Consider the following 20,750-nt stretch of genomic DNA (forward strand, 5'->3'; position numbering starts at 1 on the left):
CTGCCGGGGGGAGCTGACCTTGTTGGTGGGGCTGGCGCTAGTGATGCATGAACTCCTTTCCCCTAGTCGTTTGCACGTATGCAATAGGATGCCTGAGACCATGGTTACCACTCATGCACCCACGCAGGTGCGAATGGCTCAGAGAAAGGAGCTGTAGAACATAAAAGGTATTTTAGTCTTCCTTACCGCTTTGCGCTGAAATGCATGGCGTGGCTATGCAGTGTATAAGACCCATCACTAGGTCTTATTATCAGGGTAGGGCTTATATTTAACAAATGCATAGAAATCCTGCTAGGGCTTATTTTTTGGGTAGGTCTTATTTTCGGGGAAACACAGTAACTGGGACAAAGGTGTTTTCTTTGTTCTCGTTGTTTGGCAGGCCTGGGCTGGATTTGAACCCTCTAGCTCTGGTGTATGTGGCTGGCGCCCTAGCCGCTGAGCTACAGCACTGAGCTGGGACAAGGTAATTTGAAGCAAAGGAGGAAGGGAAAAGGAATAAAGAAGGAGAAGGAGGTGAACAAGAAGAAAGCACAGTAGAACCAACAGAAATGTTTGGGTACCATGAAAAACCAAAAGAAAGTAAATCCTCTGAGGAACCATGAGGCAGCTACTGCAAAAGACTCCACATATAAAGCATAAATGGATTTGACAAAAAGGTAATGTAAAATATGAATGATAAAGACAATAAAGGGAAAGAAGAAGAAAATGGAAAGACACAACCAAAAGACAGATGAAAGGTATGTAGAATATAGAAAGGATATGGCAGACATTCCGGAAAGGAAGGAGACAATCAGGGAATGTAAAGATGCAGTGGAAAGTACCAAAAACAGGCTAGACCCCATGGAGAATAAAGAACCTCAGAGCCAGAGGATAAAGTTTTCCAGTTAACCCAGGTAGTTAAAGAGGAGGAAATGGAGAGAGAGAGCAGAACAGTCACTTAAAGAACTATGAAACTTAATGAAGCATTCAAACACACAAATAATAGGAATCCCTAAAGGGGAAGAAGATTGTTACAAAGGAACAGAAGGTTTCCTGGAGACTATCATACATGAAAACTTCCCAAGTTTTACTAAAGATTCCGACACACTCCTTTCAGATGGATACTGAACCCCGGGTCACCTCAAACAGAGCTTCTCCAAGACACATTGAAATGAACCTGTTCAAAATCAAGACAAAAAAGAAAATTCTGCAAGCAGCCAACTGGCTTACAGAGGCAGAGCCATTAGGATGACAGCAGACTTTTCAACTCAAACTTTCCAAAACAGAAGAGCATGGTCATCCAACTTCAACAAAACAATTTTCAGCCCAGAATTCTGTCTACTAAGAAACTATGCTTCAAAATGGATGGAGAAATCAAATCTTCTGTTGATATACCACCACTAAAAGGAATTCTCCACAAGACCAGCTCCACAGAAAATATTTAGACCCATTCTCAACACTGACCATCACAATGGACCACCAGCAAAGTAAATACCCAGAAGCCAAAGGTCAAAACTTAGCTTCCAGAATAGCACAAAGGACAAAACTACACAACAGACTTTCACAAAAGATGATGAATAGAACTCCACCACACTTATCAATTCTCTCAATAAATGTCAGTGGACTGAACTCATCACTGAAGAGGCACAGGCTGGCTGACTGGATAAAAGAGCATAGCCATCCATATGTTGTCTCCAGGACACACACCTAGCCTTGAAGAACAAATCAAGACTCAGGGTTCAGGGCTAGAAAACAGTATTTCAAGCAAATGGAAATCAGAAGAAATGAGGGGCTGCAATCGTATTTACAAATACAAGCAATTTAAAGCAACTAAAGTTAAGAAAGACAAAGATGAACATATTATGCTGACCAAAGGAACAATACAACAAGACACTTCAACTTTAAATATTAATGCACCCAACTGAAATGCACCCAGATTTATGCAACAGACCTTGATGGGTCTGAGTAATATGATATCTTATAATACATAATAGCTGGGGACTTTAACACCCCTCTGACAGAACTGGACAGATCCTCTAAACAGAAACTAAACAAAGATACAAAGGAGTTAAATGTGACTCGAGAACAAATGGGATTAATAGACATACACAGAACACACAATCCCAAACCAAAAGAATATACATTTTTCTCATCAGCCCATGGCACATACTCTAGAACAGACCACATCCTAGGACACGAATCAAACCTCAGCAAAATTAAAAGAATAAAAATAATACCATGAATCTTCTCAGACCACAAGGCAATAAAGGTGGAACTCAACTCCAACAAAAACATTCATCCCCACAAAAAGATATGGAAATAAAATAATCTTATGCTGAATGATAATGAAGAAGAGATAAAAGAGGAAATTCCTCAAACATAACAAAGATGAAGACACAAGTTATCAAAACCTGTGGGATACAGGAAAAGTAGTCTTAAGAGGGAACTTTATCGCTTTAGATGCCTACATTAAAAAACCAGAAAGTACATCAACACACTCATGAGGCTCAGCACCTGTAGCTCAAGTGGCTGAGGTACCAGCCACATACACCAGAGCTGGTGTGTTCAGATCCAGCCTGGGCCTACCGAACAGCAATGAGAACTAGAACCAAAAAATAGCCAGGCATTGTGGCAGGTGCCTATAGTCCCAGCTACTTGGGAGGCTAGGCAAGAGAGTCACTTAAGCCCAGGAGTTGGAGGTTGCTGTGAGCTGTGATGCCACGGTACTCTACCCAGGGCCACGGCTTGAGGGTCTGTCTCACAAAAAAACAAAAACAAAACAAACTCATGAACCATCTGATGGAACTGGAAAAAGAAGAACAATTTAATTTTCAATCCAGAAGAAAAATGCAACCAAAATTAAATCAGAGATTAATAAAATTGAAAACAAAACAATCATTCAGAAACTAATAAAATAAAAAGTTAGGTTTTGAAAAAATAAATAAAATCAATAAATCTTTGGCCAGATTAACTAGAAACAGAAAAATCTCTAATAACCTCAATCAGAAATGATGAAGGGGAAATAACAGATGCCACATAGATACAAGAGATTATCTCTGAATACTGTAAGAAACTCTATTCAAAGAAATTTGACAATGTGAAGGAAATGGACAAATACCTGGAATCATACCCTCTCCCTAGACTTAACAAAGAAGAAACAGATCTCCTGAACAGAACAATTCCAAGCACTGAGATCAAAGAAACAATAAAAAACCTCCCAACAAATAATGCCCTGGTCCAGATGGCTTCATACCAGAATTCTATCAAAGCAACAAAGAGCTTATACCCATACTACAGAAATTATTCCAAAAAACTGAAAAGGAAGAAATCTTCCCCAACACTTTCTATGAAACAAACATCACCCTGACACCAAAACCAGGAAAAGACCCAACTGAAAAGGAGAACTTCAGACTAATTTCACTAACAAATAGTGATGCAAAAATTCTCAATAAAATGGTAGCCAACAGTTTACAGCTTCATGTTATAAAAATCATACACCACAATCAAGTATGTTTCATCCCAGGAATGCAACGCAGGTTTAACACGTGCAACTCTATAAAGGTAATTCACCATATCAACAGAAGCAAAAACAAAGACCACATGGATCCACTCAATAGATACAGAAAAAGCATTTCATAAATTTCAGCATCCTTTTCTAATTAGACCACTTAAGAATACAGGCATAGGTGGCACATTCCTTTTTTTTTTTTTTGAGACATAGTCTCGCTTTGTCACTCTTGGTAGAATGCTGTAGTGTCACAGCTCACAGCAACCTCAAACTCTTAGAGATCACGTGATTCTCTGGCCTCAGTTTCCCAAGTAGCTGGGACTACAGGTGCCCACCACAACACCCAAATATTTTTAAGAGACAGGATCTCACTGTGGCTCAGGCTGATCTTCAACTTGTGAGTTTAGGCAATTCATCTGCCTCAGCCTCCCAGAATATAGGATTACGGGTGTGAGCCACTGCACCAAGCCAGTGGCACATTTCTTAAACTGATTAAAGCCATCTATGACAAACCCGTAGCTAATATACTGAATGGAGAAAACTAAAAGCTTTTCTACTTAGAACTGGAACCAGACAAGGTTGTCCTCTATCAACACTACTATTCAACACTGTATTGGCAAGAACTTCCAGCACTATCAAGCAAGAGAAGGAAATAAAAGGCATCCAGACGGGGACAGAGGAGGTCAAGCTCTCCTCTTTGCCTATGATATGATCTTATACTTTATAGAACCCCAAAGACTCAACCACAAGACTCCTGGAAGTGATCAAAAAATACAGTAATGACTGAGTTCTTGGTACCCTCAATTAATCCCCAACAATTAAAAAAAAAGTTAAAAAAATACAGTAATGTCTCAGGATATAAAATCAATGTCCACAAATCAGTAGCCTTTGCATATGCCAATAACAGCCAATATGAAAAGCTAATCAAGAACATAATTCCCTTCACAGAATTTCCAAAAAAAAAAGAAATACCTAGGAATATACATAACAAAAGAGGTGAAGTACCTCTACAAAGAAAATTATAAAACCCTAAGGAAAGAAATATCAGAAGACATTAACAAATAGAAGAACAGGGCTGCACCTGTGGCTCAAAGGGGTAAGGCTCTGGCCCCATATGCCGGAGGTGGCAGGTTCAAACCTAGCCCCGGCCAAAAATTGAAAAACAAACAAACAAACAAAAAACAAATAGAAGAAGATACCATGCTCATGGCTGGGGAGATTGAACCTTTTTAAAATGTCTATACTTCCCAAATCAATCTTCAGATTTAATGCAATCCCCATTAAAATACCAAGATTTGGAAAAAATAATTCTTCATTTTGTATGGAACCAGAAAAAAAACATATAGCCAAGGCAATTTTAGCAATAAAAACAAAGCTGAGAGTGTCACCCTACCAGACTTTATAGTCTACACTACAAGGCCATAGTGATCAAATCAGCATGGTATTGGCAGAAAAATAGATACACAGACATTTGGAACTGAATATAAAACTGAGAGATCAAACCAGTCTCTTATCACCATCTGATGTTTGATAAAAAAGAACATAGACTTGGGAAAAGAATTCCTATTCAATAAATGGTGCTGGGAGAAATGGACTACCACATGTAAAAGACTGAAACTGGACCCCCACCTCTCACCCCTTACAAAAATTGATTTAGGATGGATAAAAGATTTAAACCTAAGGCATGAAACAGTAAAAGTCCTTGAAGGAAGCGTGGAGAACACACTTGAAGGTATCGGCCTGGGGAAAGATTTTATGAAGAAGATTTCCATGGCAATTGCAACAACAATAAAAATAAACAAATGGAACTTAAACTGAATAGCTTCTATACAGCTAAGGAGACAATAATCAGAGTAAATAGACAACCTTCAGAATGGGAAAAGATATTGCATATTATGAATCAGACAAAAGCTTGATAACCAGGATCTACAGAGAACTCAAATTAATCAACAAAAAAAGCCTAAACAATCCTGTATATTACTGGGCAAAAGACATGAACAGAACTTTCTCTAAAGACAAATGACTAACATATAATAAAATGCTCATAACCCCTAGTTATCAGAGAAATGCAATCAAAACCACCTTGAGATATCACATAACCCCAGAGAGATTGCCTACATCACAAAGTCTCAACACTGCAAATGCTGGCATGGATGTGGAAAGAAGGGAACATTTTTACACTGATAGTGGGACTGCAAACTAATACAACCTTTTTGGAAGGAAGTACGGAGAATGATCCAAGAACTCAAATTAGACTTCCCATTTGAGCCTGCAATCCCATTACTGGGCATCTTTCCAGAAAAAAAAAATCATTTTATCATAAGGACATTTGCATTAGACTGTTTATCGAAGCTCAATTTACAATCACTAAAACGTGGAAACAGCCTAAATGCTCACTGACCCAGGACTAGATTAACAAATTGTGGTATGTATACCATGGAATACTAGTCAGGCATTAAAAGAGATGGAGACTTTACATCTTTTTGTATTAACCTAGATGGCGCTGGAACACATTCTTCTTAGTAAGGTCATCACAAGAATGGAGAAGCAAGAATCCAATGTATTCAATTCTAATATGATGGCAGTAAATGACCTAATACATGGTGGGGATAGGGAATGAGGGAGTGGGAGAAAGGAGGAGCAAGGGGGTGGTTACAGCCTATGGCACACCTCTTTGGTGGGGAGAGGGACAGGACACAATTGTAAGAGGGATTTCACCTAACAAATGCAATCAGTAAAACCTAATTCTTTATTACCTCAAAGAATACCAAACAATATTTTAAAAATGAGAACTTAAAAAAAATTTTTTTTAAAGTACAAGCTCCCTGTTCCCAGACAACAGTAACACAAAGAATATAAAGCAACTAGGTAAAAATCAACATGATTACTACAATAGTGTCTCACTTATCAGTATTAACATTCAATGAATAGCCTAAACACCTCATTTAAAAGATATAGATTGAAAGAAAGGACAAAAAAACTCCACATATCTGTTGTTTATAAGAAACCCATTTAGTTTATAAAGAATCTCATAGATTTATGATGAATAGGTGGAATAAAATAATCCACAGAAATGGAAACCAAAAGCAAACTGATGTAGCTTATTCTTATGTCACAGGAAACAGACTCTAAATTAACTACAGTAAAAAAAAGACCAAGACAGTCATTATATAATGACAAAGACAGCAATTCAACATAAGGATATAACAATCCTAAATATAAATGCACCCAACACAAGAGCTCCCAAATTCATAAAACTAAAATACTACTATATGTAAGAAATGAATTAAATGGCAACATAACATTCTGGGGGATTTCAACACTCCACTGACAGAACTAGACAGATGATCAAGACAGAAAATCAACAAAGAAACATTGGACTTAGATAGGACTCTGGAACAAATGGACCTAAGAACATTTACAGCAATTTCTATCCCCAAACTGTAGAACATACATTCTTTTATTAGCACATGAAACATTTTCCAACATAGGCAATTCTGGGGGTGGGACTATAATCCCAGCTACTTGGGAGGCTGAGGCAAGAGAATTGCTTGAGCCTAGAAGTCTGAGGTTGCTGTTAACTATGACGCCATGGCACTCCACCCGGGGCAACAAAACGAGACTGTCTCAAAAAAAATAAAATAGAATAAAAACTAAATACTAGCTGTTTCTAGATGGAGTTTCCTCTTCACAAAAGAAAAAAAGTTTAGGCAGAAGAAATAAGATTTCTTTTAAGTGATAAGTGTAGCATATGTGTTGGTGGTATAACAGATAATAAATATAGATACTATGCAAGTTCAAATAAAGCCAGATTTTCCTTTCAACAAGATGATCACTATACTAAGTAGATAACTCAGGTTGATGACGCTAATCTTTCATTGTTGGGGGGTAGGGGAGAGATAAGAGTCTCACTTTGTCACCCTAGAGTACAATGGCATCATCATAGCTCACAGCAGTCTCAAAATCTTGGGCTGAAGAAATCCTCTTGCCTCAACATAATGTCCAGCTAGTTTTTCTATTTTTAGTAGAGATAGGGTCTCACTCTTGCTCAGGCTGGTCTCAAACTCCTGATAATTTTTAATTGTTATCTAGATAACCAAAAAATCTTCACCCCAGGGTGCTCAATCTGCAGCTGCATACTAATTTTGTGAGGACTTTTTGCTTATCTGTGGTTGGTGTCAGATATCACAGAAAGTATGAGTGGGCCCTTTTTTTTGCTAATCAGCTTTCCTCTGTGTTTGTGCATTTTTATGCATAGCCCAATACAAGTCTTAGTGTTCCAATATGCTGGAGGAAAAAAAAAGTTTGGCCACCCCTGAAAATGTTAAGAAAGAAAAGCACTATTCCTCACCCAGACTCATTTAAATCTTCAAAAGGTATTCCATCACTTTGAAATGATCTTGGGGTATTACCTTAACATTTTAAGGTAATAACATCATCAAAGACATCATTATCAAAGACATCATTCAATAGAGACCTCATTTAATAGACGTAATAACATCATCAAAGACATCATTCAATAGAGACCTCTTATATATATGCCTTTGCTGAATTCTAGAGTCAGATTTCACGTTCCCAGACCAAAAGGAAGAAAGAATACTAGAAACAGCTCTTCAAGAAAAGGTGAGAAATGAAGGTACTGAAAAAATGATGGAAAAAAAAAAAGAAGGGAAGGGGAGTTGTAGATGATAATGGATTAAGTACATGCCCTGGAGAAGAATCAAGTTTCACCGTGAATTGATCCTAAGTCCTATCCACATACCTTTCCTAATACAAATCTATGCTTGGCTATATAAGTTACATTCCCAATTCTTGATCTCTATCTTCATGAACTCCCCCAGATTGCACCTGATGGTGATCACCAGAACTGCAATGCTAGCTCCTAAGCTCAAACAACCTGCCACCTCAGCCTCCCAGAGTGCTAGGATTACAGGAGTGAGCCACTGTGTACCCGGTGAATTTCTTACCCACACAGAGATGACTGGCAGGGGGACTCCATACAAACTGCACATTGAGAAGGCCACAACCCTGGGAAAGTGATACATTCCTAGGTTCCTCACAAAATAAGCAGAGCTAGCAATGCCTACCTCAACAACAACCTTCTGAAAGTTGTTCTACTACAACTTAACATAAATGATGGGCTCCTTATAGTACACAACCACCATATACTTAGAATATACCCAGTAGTGATCACAAAAGTGACACAGGTAGCTCAACTTCTTTTGAGTTTAAAGGTATGTACATTCTGGCAATAATGATTTGTGGCATGGGTGTTGTATTCCTGACTCAGGTCCTCCTTTTCCAAATTGTAGCTGTCCATTAGATTCACCCACTAATCCAGTGATACCTAGGTACATTACCAGGTATCACTTTCTATGAGTCTTTTTTCTTTTTTCTTTTATTAAATCATAGCTGTGTATATTAAAGCAATCACGGGGTACAGTGTGATGTTTTCATATACATTTTGAAATACTCTCATCAAACTGGTCAATGTAGCCTTCATGTCATTCTCTCAGTTATTGAGTTAAGACATGCATACTCTGCTTTTAGAAAGATTCACTTGTACCCTTGTAAGATAAACCATAGAGGTGACCCCACCAATCACTCTCCTTCCACCCATTCACCCCTCTCCCCTCCCCTCTCTCACCCTCCTCCCCATATTCTAAGGCTATAATTAGGTTATAACATTCCCATGAAAGCTATAAAGTAGTTTCAAAATAGGGCTGTGTACATTGGATACTTGTTCTTCCATTTTGGAGATACTTTGCTAAGAATAACATTTACCAGTTCCATGAGTCTTTCTATTATAAATAGAAATACCCTCAAATACCCTTTCTATTACAGTTGGAGTTGTACAGGCAATCAGCATTTAGAAAGGTATGCTTGCTGGAGTTTACCATGTCCTGGCCACTCAAACATGTCTTTTCAGAAGGCATTAAGAGATCTAGAATGGAGTTCATCTCAAGAGCTCAGTGCCTGGGATCAGTAAAGCTCCCATTCCCCTTCGCCTCGCCACAACTTATAGTATATTACATTGCTCATGCATACATGGTGTGCAATATGACCGACCGACATCACTAGTAGGAGACTTAGTTCAGATTTTTCACCAGAGTCAGGCTAAAGGAATGAAAACTGAACAGGACCAGGAGAATATTCAGAAGTCTTAGAATATAGACCAAGTCTGATGTAACTGTGTTACTCTAGCAGCTTCTTCCTTTTTAAAATGGAAAATCCATTTTGAAAAACATCAAAATGTATTGCTGAAGTTATGGTTAAGTACACTTTAATGATTATTAAAATAACTAAAATTTTAGTTATTTCATAATCCACTTATTTCCACACATTTCTATCTTGTTTAAACAAGTGTTATTTCAGTTTTCTATTTTTATCCTCAGGCAAATAATCTCAATGTTTATAAAATTTTAATATATGATTTTAAATCCTACACCCAGTATTTTGCAGTATAAGCAGTCACAACTATTAACACATTTCTTACACTTTCCTATATTGATTTCTTCTGTTCAAGTACTTTTATTTACTTAGTTCTATAAGGTTTTACTCTCATCTTTACTGCAGTATTTCTGTCCTTAAAAGTCTTCTGTCCATCTTTGTCATGAAGTTTCATTTCAATCAATAGCACATTTGTTGTCCAATGTCTCAGTGTTTTATTTTATAATTAAATCCTTAGTCTTCAGCTGTTTTAAGAATTCTTGAAAGCTTTAAGCTTTATAACCAATGAACATTAGAAAATTATTATAGTTTTATCCATTCTATTAATGGCTCACAAAAGCATATACTCACTTTCTATAAAAGTTATTACATAACTATTAATTCAAACACAACCTAACAGGTTAGATTTAAATAAACCTTCAACTGCTTTCTATTTTACTTTGTGTATTCAAGCCCAGCTAAATTTTTGGTGAGAATGCCTCCACACCTGATATGAAGAGATCTGGCATCTAACCCATTTATAATTTGGAGGCCAGATGAAATCAATGTAACTAGAAAAAGCTCATACTTTTCTTTGACACCAGAACAAAGCTTCCTTTCTAAGGGAGAATGACTGATAACAGAATATCCCCTCAGAGACCTATCTCTTTCCCAATCATACTTAAAAGGATAGAATCAATTTTACCTTCAGAGTTCATTGTCAAAAGCAAACAGAAGACTAAACTGTTTCCCTAAGTATACTTCATTTATAGCAGTGGTTCTCAACCTTCCTAATGCTGTGATGTATTTTCACTGTTACAAAGGGGTCCCGACCCAAAGATTGAGAACCACTGATTTATAGGCTCACTCCTTTCCTGATTCACACAAGCTGTTGTTAATCACTACAGTTAAGTCCAAGGGAAGTTTGTATTAATATACAGTTTGTGTATATTAGATCATTGCTTAGTATAAGCAACTTCTTCTTCCTTCTAGGATTGGAAAGTCCTTGAAGATGAAGGTCAGATGAGTTACTTCATATGGCATCCATCTCTTCCACCTAACTCAATAACTGAAAGAATTTTTGTTGAATAAACGAACTATTGTCCAACTTTTTTAGTTGATATCTAGAAGTACAAAATCCAAATGTTAATGGATTTCAGAAATTCATTTAAATGTTTACTAATTTATAACTAATAAAGCAATAAATACTGTTAAACTAAATAGCTTGAATGTCCCAAAATTCAACATGTATTTAGTGTCAAATATCTCAGAGTCAAAATGTCCACACCAAACTATTCTCATAGCCATCCTCCACATCTATCCTCTAATACAAACGTTCTTTCAGTAAATACTACCAAGTCAAACTAGAGATCACTTTAGATTCCTTCCTCTATCTCACCTTTCAGAATCATTCCATAGCCTCAATATGTGTACAATCTGTCACTGTGAATTCTTTTCTATCCTCACTGACTCCCTATAAATTTGAACTTTCATTACTTCATAATTGGATCAAAGAGGGGGGAAAAGCTTGCTTTCTTTCTTTCTTTCTTTTTTTTTTTTAGACAGAGCCTCAAGCTGTCCCCCTGGGTAGAGTGCTGTAGCATCACAGCTCACAGCAACCTCCAACTCCTGGGCTCAAGCAAGTCTACTACCTCAGCCTCCCAAGTAGCTGGGACCACAGGCGCCTGCCACAACGCCCGACTATTTTTTGGTTGCAGCCGTCATTGTTGTTTGGCGGGCCGGGGCTGGATTCGAACCTGCCACCTTAGGTGTATGTGGTTGGCGCCTTAGACACTTGAGCTACAGGTGCCAAGCCAGGAAAAAGCTTTCTAATTGGTCTCTGATTCTAGCCTTAACTGTCTCATCAAATAAATCATCTAAATTGCTGAATCATCATGTAAAATGCTAAATCATTGGTCAGAATCTAATCTCTCCCTTAGCTCTATTTTTTACTAGGGCATCTAAGTCCTCTAAAGTCAGGATATAGATTTCACCTTTCTATTTCGTATTTCTACATTAAGAAATGCTTTCTGCTACTGTCTACTTAATTCTCACTATTAGTGAAGATGCTATGAACGTCAAAATGACAACAAAGGATTTAGAAGATTACATTAAACTTAGTTGATAAAGCAGTAGCAGGGTTTGAGAGGACTGGCTCCAATTTTGAAATTTCTACTCTGGGTAAAGTGCTATTTCAAGTAGTATTATGTGCTACAGAATATTCATTTTATGGAGTCCATGCAGCAAATTTCACTGTCATCTTATTTTAAGAAATTGTCATAGCTTCCCCAATCATTAGCAATTACCCTTATCAGTCACCTGCCATTAACACTGGGTCAAGACAGTTCACCAGTAAAAAGATTATGATTCACGGATGGCTCAGAGGACCATCAGCATTTTTAAGCAATATTTTTGATTAAGGTAAAATATGTTTTTAGACATAATGCTATTACACACATAATGGACTATAGTATAGTAGAAACATTATCTACATATGTGCTAAGAAGCTAAAACAATTATAACTAGCTTTTTTGTGTTAGTCAGAAACTGAACTCATAGTATCTCTGAAGTATGCCTGTATGCCATGCATCTTTGTTGATCCTACTCTTTCTCAAAAAGAAACCAATATCAAAAACATGGCATTAAATAATATGTATGTTTACACTTTATAAAATCATGAGTTATGCATCATTCTGCATCTTGCATTGGCCCCTTGAAATGCACTTCTCAAATTTATTCATAAGGGTACCCAGAATCCTAGTTCATTAATTTTAACTACTATAGAGAATTTAAGTGTTTAAATAAGTCCCATTTTATTTATCAATTATTCTGTTTAGGCTTTTACTATCTCCCTCTATTGCTACAAACAAAGCAACAATAAACATCCCTATATATGCCTGTTATAAATATGTAAAAAAAAAAAAAATCTAGGAATTAAATGGCTCTTTTTCAAAGGGGGGGGGAGGAGGAAGGGGAGGTGGGAAAAATGGTTCCCAAAGTGTAGGCAATCCTTAAATCCTTACTCAATGAATGAAAACCCAATCGCTTCTCGGCCTTTTGGCTAAGATCAAGTGTAGTGTGAAAACCCAAGTAGTAGGTCATTTCAATTGTTCTTAATATTATCAAAATGTTCTCCAAAGGAGTTACACAGATTTGTACTCTCACTAGTTGCTGCTCTACAGCCTTAGAGACTTGGTATAGTCAAGCCTTCTTACTTGAGGCCTGATACTCAATATAATGGGTATATATATAAAATAGTATTATTCCGTTTTACCCAAAATTTTGTTAGACTTTTCTTTAGTACCTCATTCATTTTATTTCTATCTTGGATGAGGTCTTGTTTCCAAATACTTTTTCTAATTAGTTATCATTGTTAAACAGAAAACTATTGCTTTTTAAATTTTTTTCCAAGTCTCAGACCTGTATAAGATTATTTTTTTAATGTTAATTTATCTAGGAACTTGTTGAACACTCTCACAGTTCTAAACAGTCTCTAGCTTCTCTTGAAATCTCAACACAAACAACTGTATTCTCTGCCATATGGATACTTTTGAATCTTTCAAATCAACTGTTAAAACGTTTTTATCTTTTTTTCTTTTTTGGTTTCATTGCACTGGCTAGTGGTAACAATGCTTGATGCTGGAAATACATCTAAATTTCACTGTTAAAAATAACATGATCTAAGTTGTAGGTTTGAGAGAAATACTCTTTACCAAGCTAAGGAAGTTTCTTCTTGTTCCTAGTTCATTATACACTTTTGCTTATTTTATCACATAGCTTTTTATACATAGTTCATTATACATTTTTGCTGTATTTTATCACATAGTTTTTCCAAACATTCTACATTTTTCTCCTGTAATGATTATTTGGAACATTACACTAATATTATACTAAAAGACTGTCTAATGTTAAACCATCTTTGCATTCCTAAAATAAAACCTCCAAGTCTTAAAAAATTATTAAATTCATCTGTTCGGGTTTGCTTGACCTATTCTACCCATTTTTTCCATTTAATTTCCATTTTTGCTTTTATTACTCCTTTCTTCTCAATTACTTCAGGTTTCCTGTTTTTCTTTTTCTACTTGGTACTGCTTTAGCTTAGCATTAATTTATTTAACTATTTAGTAATGCTTCAGCTGGCACCAACATTCTCACTAACATTACTTTTACTAACATTCACATTTCAACTCTATATTTCCTCTTTAATACTAGTTATTTAAAAGTACCATTTTATGCACCAATAATGAAATTTAGTAAGGGCAATTTAGTTTATTGTGTATTCCAATATTAACCACATCATAGCTAAAGAACAGGATCAAATATTACTTGATACTTCATCAACGTTCCACAGTTATTCTATACTATTTATAGCTATGTAATTATTTACACTTATCTTGTTCTTTTTTTTTTTTGAGACAGAGCTTCAGGCTGTCACCCTGGGTAGAATGCTGTGGCATCATAGCTCACAGCAACCTCCAACTCCTGGGCTTAAGTGATTCTCTTGCCTTGGCCTCCCAAGTAGCTTGGATTATAGGCACCCACCACAACACCTAGCTATATTTTGGTTACAGTTGTTATTGTTGTTTGGCAGGCCCAGGCTGAATTCAAATCCACCAGCTCTGGTCTATGTGGCTGGCACTTTAGCTGCTTGAGCTATATGCATCAGACCTATCTTGCTCATTGTTAAGAACAAACTTTGGATCTAGGTAATGTTTAGAAATTATGCAATTATCTCTTCCAAAACTGTCTCTCTTTTCCTCCCTCTGATTTCCTTCCCTGATATATTTTGGGATCCTTTTTCCATACCAAAGTCTTGAAACAACAATTTGATATTCTCTTTGTTCTTTATCTTTGCCATATTCTAAGAGAATGCCCCAATGGATGCCAAGTCTTGAATTCTTCCTCTGATGGCATCTAATGCAGCATTTATTCCTGAGTAAAACCTAAATTTATAGATTTTACACTTACACAATTTACTTTCAATTTCAGACTGGTCCTTTTTCATATCTACCTATTCTTAATTTGATTTATTCCCTATTTTGTCCTACAGTTTATTCTTCCATCCTTCTAGTATCTTAAATTTTTATTTATTTTATGATTTATCCCTCCCCTTTAATGTTTCTATGATTACTTCTACTTATCCTGAGTAATTCACTGCAGAACCAGATCATACAATGTGGCCTTATAACAAGGAACTTCTGTAAGACAATACTGGGAATATATGTATTTTTAATTTCAATAAATTTAGGGGGTATAAGTGATTTTTGTTATATGGATCAACTGTATTAATACTAGAGTCAGGGCTTTTAATCTACCAATCATTAGAATAGTATATACTGTACCTGATAGATTTTATCCCTCACTGTCCTTGCACACTTCTGCTATCTCAGTTTCCATGTCCATTACACCATTTCATTACCATATATACCCTTCATTTACTTTCCACTTACAAATGAGTACATGAAGTATCTGTCCATCCTCTTTTGAAATACTTAACTTAGGATAATGGTCTTCAGTTACACTCAAGGTGCTGTAGAAGACATTATTTCATTCCTTTTTGTGGCTGCATAGTATTCCAGGGTATATGTCAGTGTGTGTATATTTCTTCATCAAATGGTCCATTTACCATTTAATATACACACAGACTTATTCCATATCTTTGTGATTGTGAACTGTGCAGTAATAGACATTCAGGTACAGGTGTCTTTTCTATAAAATGACTTCTTTACCTTTCTGTAGATACCCACTAGTGAGACTGCTAGATCAAACAGCAGCTCTATTTTTAGTTCTCTGAGGAATCTCTATACTATTTTGCAAAGACATTGTACTAGTTTACATTCCCATCAACAGTGTATAACCATGTCCTTTTGCGTCAGCTATCATTTTCTGATCTGGAAGGGGGTAAAAAAGTGTCTCACTGGGGCTTTATTTTTTGAGGGAGGAGACAAAGTCTCCCTTTGTCACTCGTGGTAGAGTGTCATGGCATCACAGCTCACAGCAACCTCAAACTCTCGGGCTTAAATGATCCTCTTGCCTTAGCCTCCCAGCTAGCTGGGACTACAGGCACCAGCCACAACACCCAGTGATTTTTAGAGGGTCTCCCTCTAGCTCAGGCTGGTCTGGAATTGGTGATCTAGGGCAATCCAACCACCTTGGCCTCCCAGAGAGTTAGGATTACAGGCATGATCCACCCACTGTGGTTTTAATTTGCATTCAACACCAGGAATTTTTATAAAACTAGTCACCAAGTCAGCACACATTTCAATTAAGGTACTGGTCATAGGGCAGTGCCTGTGGCTCAGTGAGTAGGGTGCCGGCCCCATATACCCAGGGTGGTGGGTTCAAACCCGGCCCCAGGTGAACCGCAACAACAAAAAAAAACAGCCAGGCACTGTGGCGGATGCCTGTAGTCCCAGCTACTTGGGAGGCTAAGGCAAAAGAATCACCTAAGCCCAGGAGTTGGAGGTTGCTGTGAGCTGTGATGCCAAGGTACTCTACCGAGGGTGACAAAGTGAGACTCTGTCTCTTAAAAAAAAAAAAAAAGGTACTGGTCATAATGCTCTATGTCTATCTACTCCCTTCCCTTAACTTTTGATTCCCTGTAAGTAGAGTTTTAACATAAATCAGACTTAAAGGAGCCTCAATTAATAACCATATGAACAACAAACATAACTAGGAGTCTCAAGGGCAACTTGAGATATATAATTACCCTAAACATACACCAACAGTTACTGGCAGCTTTCTTCATCCTTCTTAATAAGTAGGAAGACTCATGTTAAGCCCTGCTTCCTGCAAAGCCTGACTATTTTACTGTTCACAAAGCACTGTTAGTCCTTTTAACATAAAAAAGCCAAACTCCTGGTTACAAATATCTGCTTCTTTACCCTAAACTCAATCTGGTTCATTATATGGTAGTTTTCATCCATATAACAAACAGAAATACATACTTAGTCTGTTTCTAAATGCACTGCTATCTGCTTATGTTCTCTCTCTCTTATATTCTCTACTCTCTTGGAGTAAAAATTTTTTTAGAGAAGGGGGTCTCACTGTGTTACTCAGACTAGTCTTAAAACCCTGGGCTCAAGCAATCCTGCTTCAGCCTTCCAAGTTGCTAGGAACTCCAACTATGCATCACTACTCCTGATTTTATTCTCTTTTTAATATTTTATCTATTGTACTTTAAGTTTGAAGCAAGGATATAAAAAAAGAAACAGTGAAATTTCTGTTCCACTGTCCATAAAAGATCATAATCAAATTTTTAAACATAGATTCTTTTTGCTCAGCAACCATTTTCAAGAATTTATAACACATTTCAACACAGACATTTCAAGTGATACGTAAAAATATTCAAAACAGCACTATTTTTAATGCAATAAAACTGTAAGCAATCAAAATAAAAACTGGCTAAGTAAATCATAGCCCAGCCATTTTAGAAAGTACTATAGAAAACAAAATCCTCACAATGGACTACTAAATAAAAACAACTACAGAAGTTTATAAATTAACCTGAATACAGCCAATAAGAGAAAAATATGAATATCAGAAAATGAAATTTTAACTATTTATTATTAAGACAAGAAAAAAATGCTTGGAGTAAACTTCACTAAAGGAATAGTAAGAAAAAGCTGAAAAGATGGGTTAAGACCAAATTGTAGAATGTATACAAGGTCCTGATAAGTAATTATTACCTTTCATAAAAACAGGATCCAAAGATTTTAAGCAGAAGAGTGACAATATAAAACAGTATGCTTAGGAAAGAGTAATCTGAATGAAGAATACAACACAGTGGATGAAAGCAAAAAAAATTGGTCAGTGTTTTATTTCAAACATAGATGATGGTAAAAGTTTGATCACATTAAATAAAAGCTGGTATTGGACTTTAATACCATATGCATTAAAATTATCTTTACATAGATAAAAACCTGGTAAAGTAAAAGTTTTACATGAAAAAATGAAAGCAAAATAATGAAATACAATTATCAGAATTTTACATAAAAATTCACTTTTTGTGACAGGCACAGTAAAGTAGCTCACACCTTTAGTCCTAGCACACTGGGAGGCTGAGCCCAAGAGTTTGAGGATGCCGAGAGCTATAATCAGACTATTGCACTCTAGCCTGGACAACCCAATGAGAGACCCTCCTTGTCTTAAAAAAAAAAAAAAAAAAAAATTATTTTTTTCATCTTTCTGCTTGTGTTTCTATCTGAAAGTGGGAAGCAATAAAGTAGAACTCAAATATTAATACTTCCATAGCTTAACAATTCTTCTATTCAAGTAAAATTGAAGAAATTGTCAAGCTTAATGGCTAATGGTCACAAATCTATTTTTATATTATACTTACTTGTATGTTATTTACAGATTGTCATCCATTGCTTTGGATCACTGTGAGTTCCTTATTTGTTTTACCATTTAGCATCATCCTACTATTCCACCTCCCTCCCTGCTCACACAAATTCCAAATTCCAAGACTCAACGAACAGATCAATCTGGTAACACACAAGTAATGAACATCAAATGCCCTATGAGTTTCAAAAATAATATTTTTGTATAAAAAACAGAAAGTATAATGAAAAGATGACTGTAATAATTCCAAAAGTAATGCTGTTTCATAAACTACCTAATTTTCAAACATAAGTTGAAACTAAAATAATAAAGAAGTATCAAATAAAACAATTTAATATACTGTTAATCATTGGTGATCAAAGAAATGCAAACTAAAATAACAATGAGTTGTTATTTTTCATCTAGGTTACTGAATAATTCTTAATTAAAAAAAAATACCAAATTGCTAGCACTGATACAAGGAAATATGGGCATTCTGCTACAGTTATGGTGAAAAGTAAGGCAGTATTTTTTTTGGAGAAATTATAATATTTATGTATCACACAGCTTAAAAATACCTCATAGCCAAATAATTCCAACTTTAGAACTCTAAAATAAAAAAGATGTGATGATGTAAATATGAAGAATAACTGTATTTTATAATAGTAAAAAAATGTAAAGACATTCTAAAGGATGAGCAAAATAATTGTGGTTCATTCTTATACTGTATTAGTAAGAAGCCAATAAAATTATGCTCTTTCAGAATACTTAATGATATTTGTTAAGTAAATGAGAGCTAAAAGAGTAAGTAGGTTATAAATGATCATATACATATAAAAAATAACCACAAGATAATAATTGTGGTCATTCCTGATTCACTAATAAAGAATGCTCTTTTACATCCTTTCCTTTTTCAAATACTGCAATACACATGTGTTACTTATACCCAATCAAATTCTAAAAAAATACATCAAAGCAATAAAAATTCTCCTGGGCAGCTCCTATTATAGCTCTTTCTACTCAGTAGTCCCACCAAAAGTCCCCCCCCCCCGACCTTTTGGGTGGTAGGATCTGATAAGAGACAAGCTCAGGTGATGATTAAGAGGGATGGGGAACAGCTGTGAACACAGATAAAGGTACACACACACACACACCCCCACACACACACCCACCCACCCACCCACCCAGATCACCTCCTGCTGTACAGGCTGATACCTAACAGGCCATGGACCTTGGACAGTTCTACAGCCCAGGGGTTGGGACTAAGACCATGGATTTATAGCTGACACAGTTTATGTCAGCATAATTACAGGATTTAAATGAAATCCTATTCCTGACGCTCTTTACCAAATCAAACCAAAAACCTTTAAGAACAAATTTCTTGGTAAGAAATAAGAGTTCATAAAGTGCCAATGTATACACTAACAGATTCCATACAGGTCATTGCTTCTATTGCTTTATATATGAAATAAAAACACTTGAAATTTACCTGCATTGCACTTTTCCCCAGTTTCACCACCTCAAATAGTGTGACAGGATCTCCATCACCATTTTGTTGAGGGTGCCCATTAGCTCTTCCACGGCCCAGTCCTCTGACCGCACCTTCAATTCTACTCTTCTCACCTGGAGATTTTCGAGGTTTCTTATTTGTAGACTGAATAAAAAGATAAATAAAATTACATTCAATGAGGGTTTACTTTCTTTATAGAAAATGATCGTAAATTATGTTTGATCCCCTGAAATGTATTTAGGACCACTACTGATAAGAGAGACTGTATAATCCCTAATCAAAAGAAGCTTTATGATTTGGTCTCACTTATTCAAACAAGTACAAGCAGGCTCGGTGCCCATAGCTAAGTGAGTAGGGTATTGGCCATATACACTGAGACTGGCGGGTTCAAGCCCAGCCTCAGCCTGCTAAACAACAACTACTACAACAACAACAGCAACAACAACAAAGGAAATAGTCAAGTGTTGTACTGGGCGCCTGTAATCCCAGCTACTTGGGAGGCTGAGGCAGCAGAATCACTTAAGCTCAAGAGTTTGAGGTTGCTATGAGCTAAGATACCACAGAACTCTACCGAGGGCAACAAAGTGAGACTCTTGTCTCAAAAAAAAAAAAAAAAAAAGTACAAGCAGCAAAACGTAAGTTCATATATATAAGATATGAAAATAAAATCTAAAATATTGCCTTAGTATTTTGTACAACAACGCCAATGCTGAACATTTTAACCACACCCACTGTTGACAGTTTTTTCCCCAGACCTTCCTTAATACTTCCTTAGAAACCTTGTTCAATAAAACATTCCTGGGAAGTGCTATATATCCAACTTCTCCCTCTACTGAAGTGCTCAAATATTTCAAAGTTGTGCAACAAATATGAATTGGATATATTTGAACCATTCTAGGTATCAGGAATATAGCAATAAACTAAACAGACAAAACATTCCTGTCCTGATAGAGTTTATATTCTTCAGTTAAATACCACTGCCTGACACTTTTTTTTTTTTTT

At 36.2% G+C, this 20,750-nt stretch overlaps 1 protein-coding gene and 1 pseudogene across 2 annotated transcripts in view; one reads left to right on the forward strand and one right to left on the reverse strand.

The window, feature by feature from the left end:
• Positions 1-20,750, reverse strand: part of STAG1 (stromal antigen 1) — a 412,760-nt gene that overhangs the window by 248,209 nt on the left and 143,801 nt on the right. For both annotated transcript variants that reach the window (XM_003789415.3, XM_023513064.1), the window contains one exon: positions 19,728-19,892. In XM_003789415.3, the coding sequence (XP_003789463.1) occupies positions 19,728-19,892 (165 nt within the window). The remainder of the gene's footprint in view (positions 1-19,727; positions 19,893-20,750) is intronic.
• On the forward strand, positions 12,958-13,100 carry LOC111725157 (annotated as a pseudogene).

The sequence above is a fragment of the Otolemur garnettii genome, unplaced genomic scaffold (assembly GCF_000181295.1).
Source record: "Otolemur garnettii isolate 467f Iridium unplaced genomic scaffold, OtoGar3 scaffold00032, whole genome shotgun sequence".
Lineage (NCBI taxonomy): Eukaryota > Metazoa > Chordata > Mammalia > Primates > Galagidae > Otolemur > Otolemur garnettii.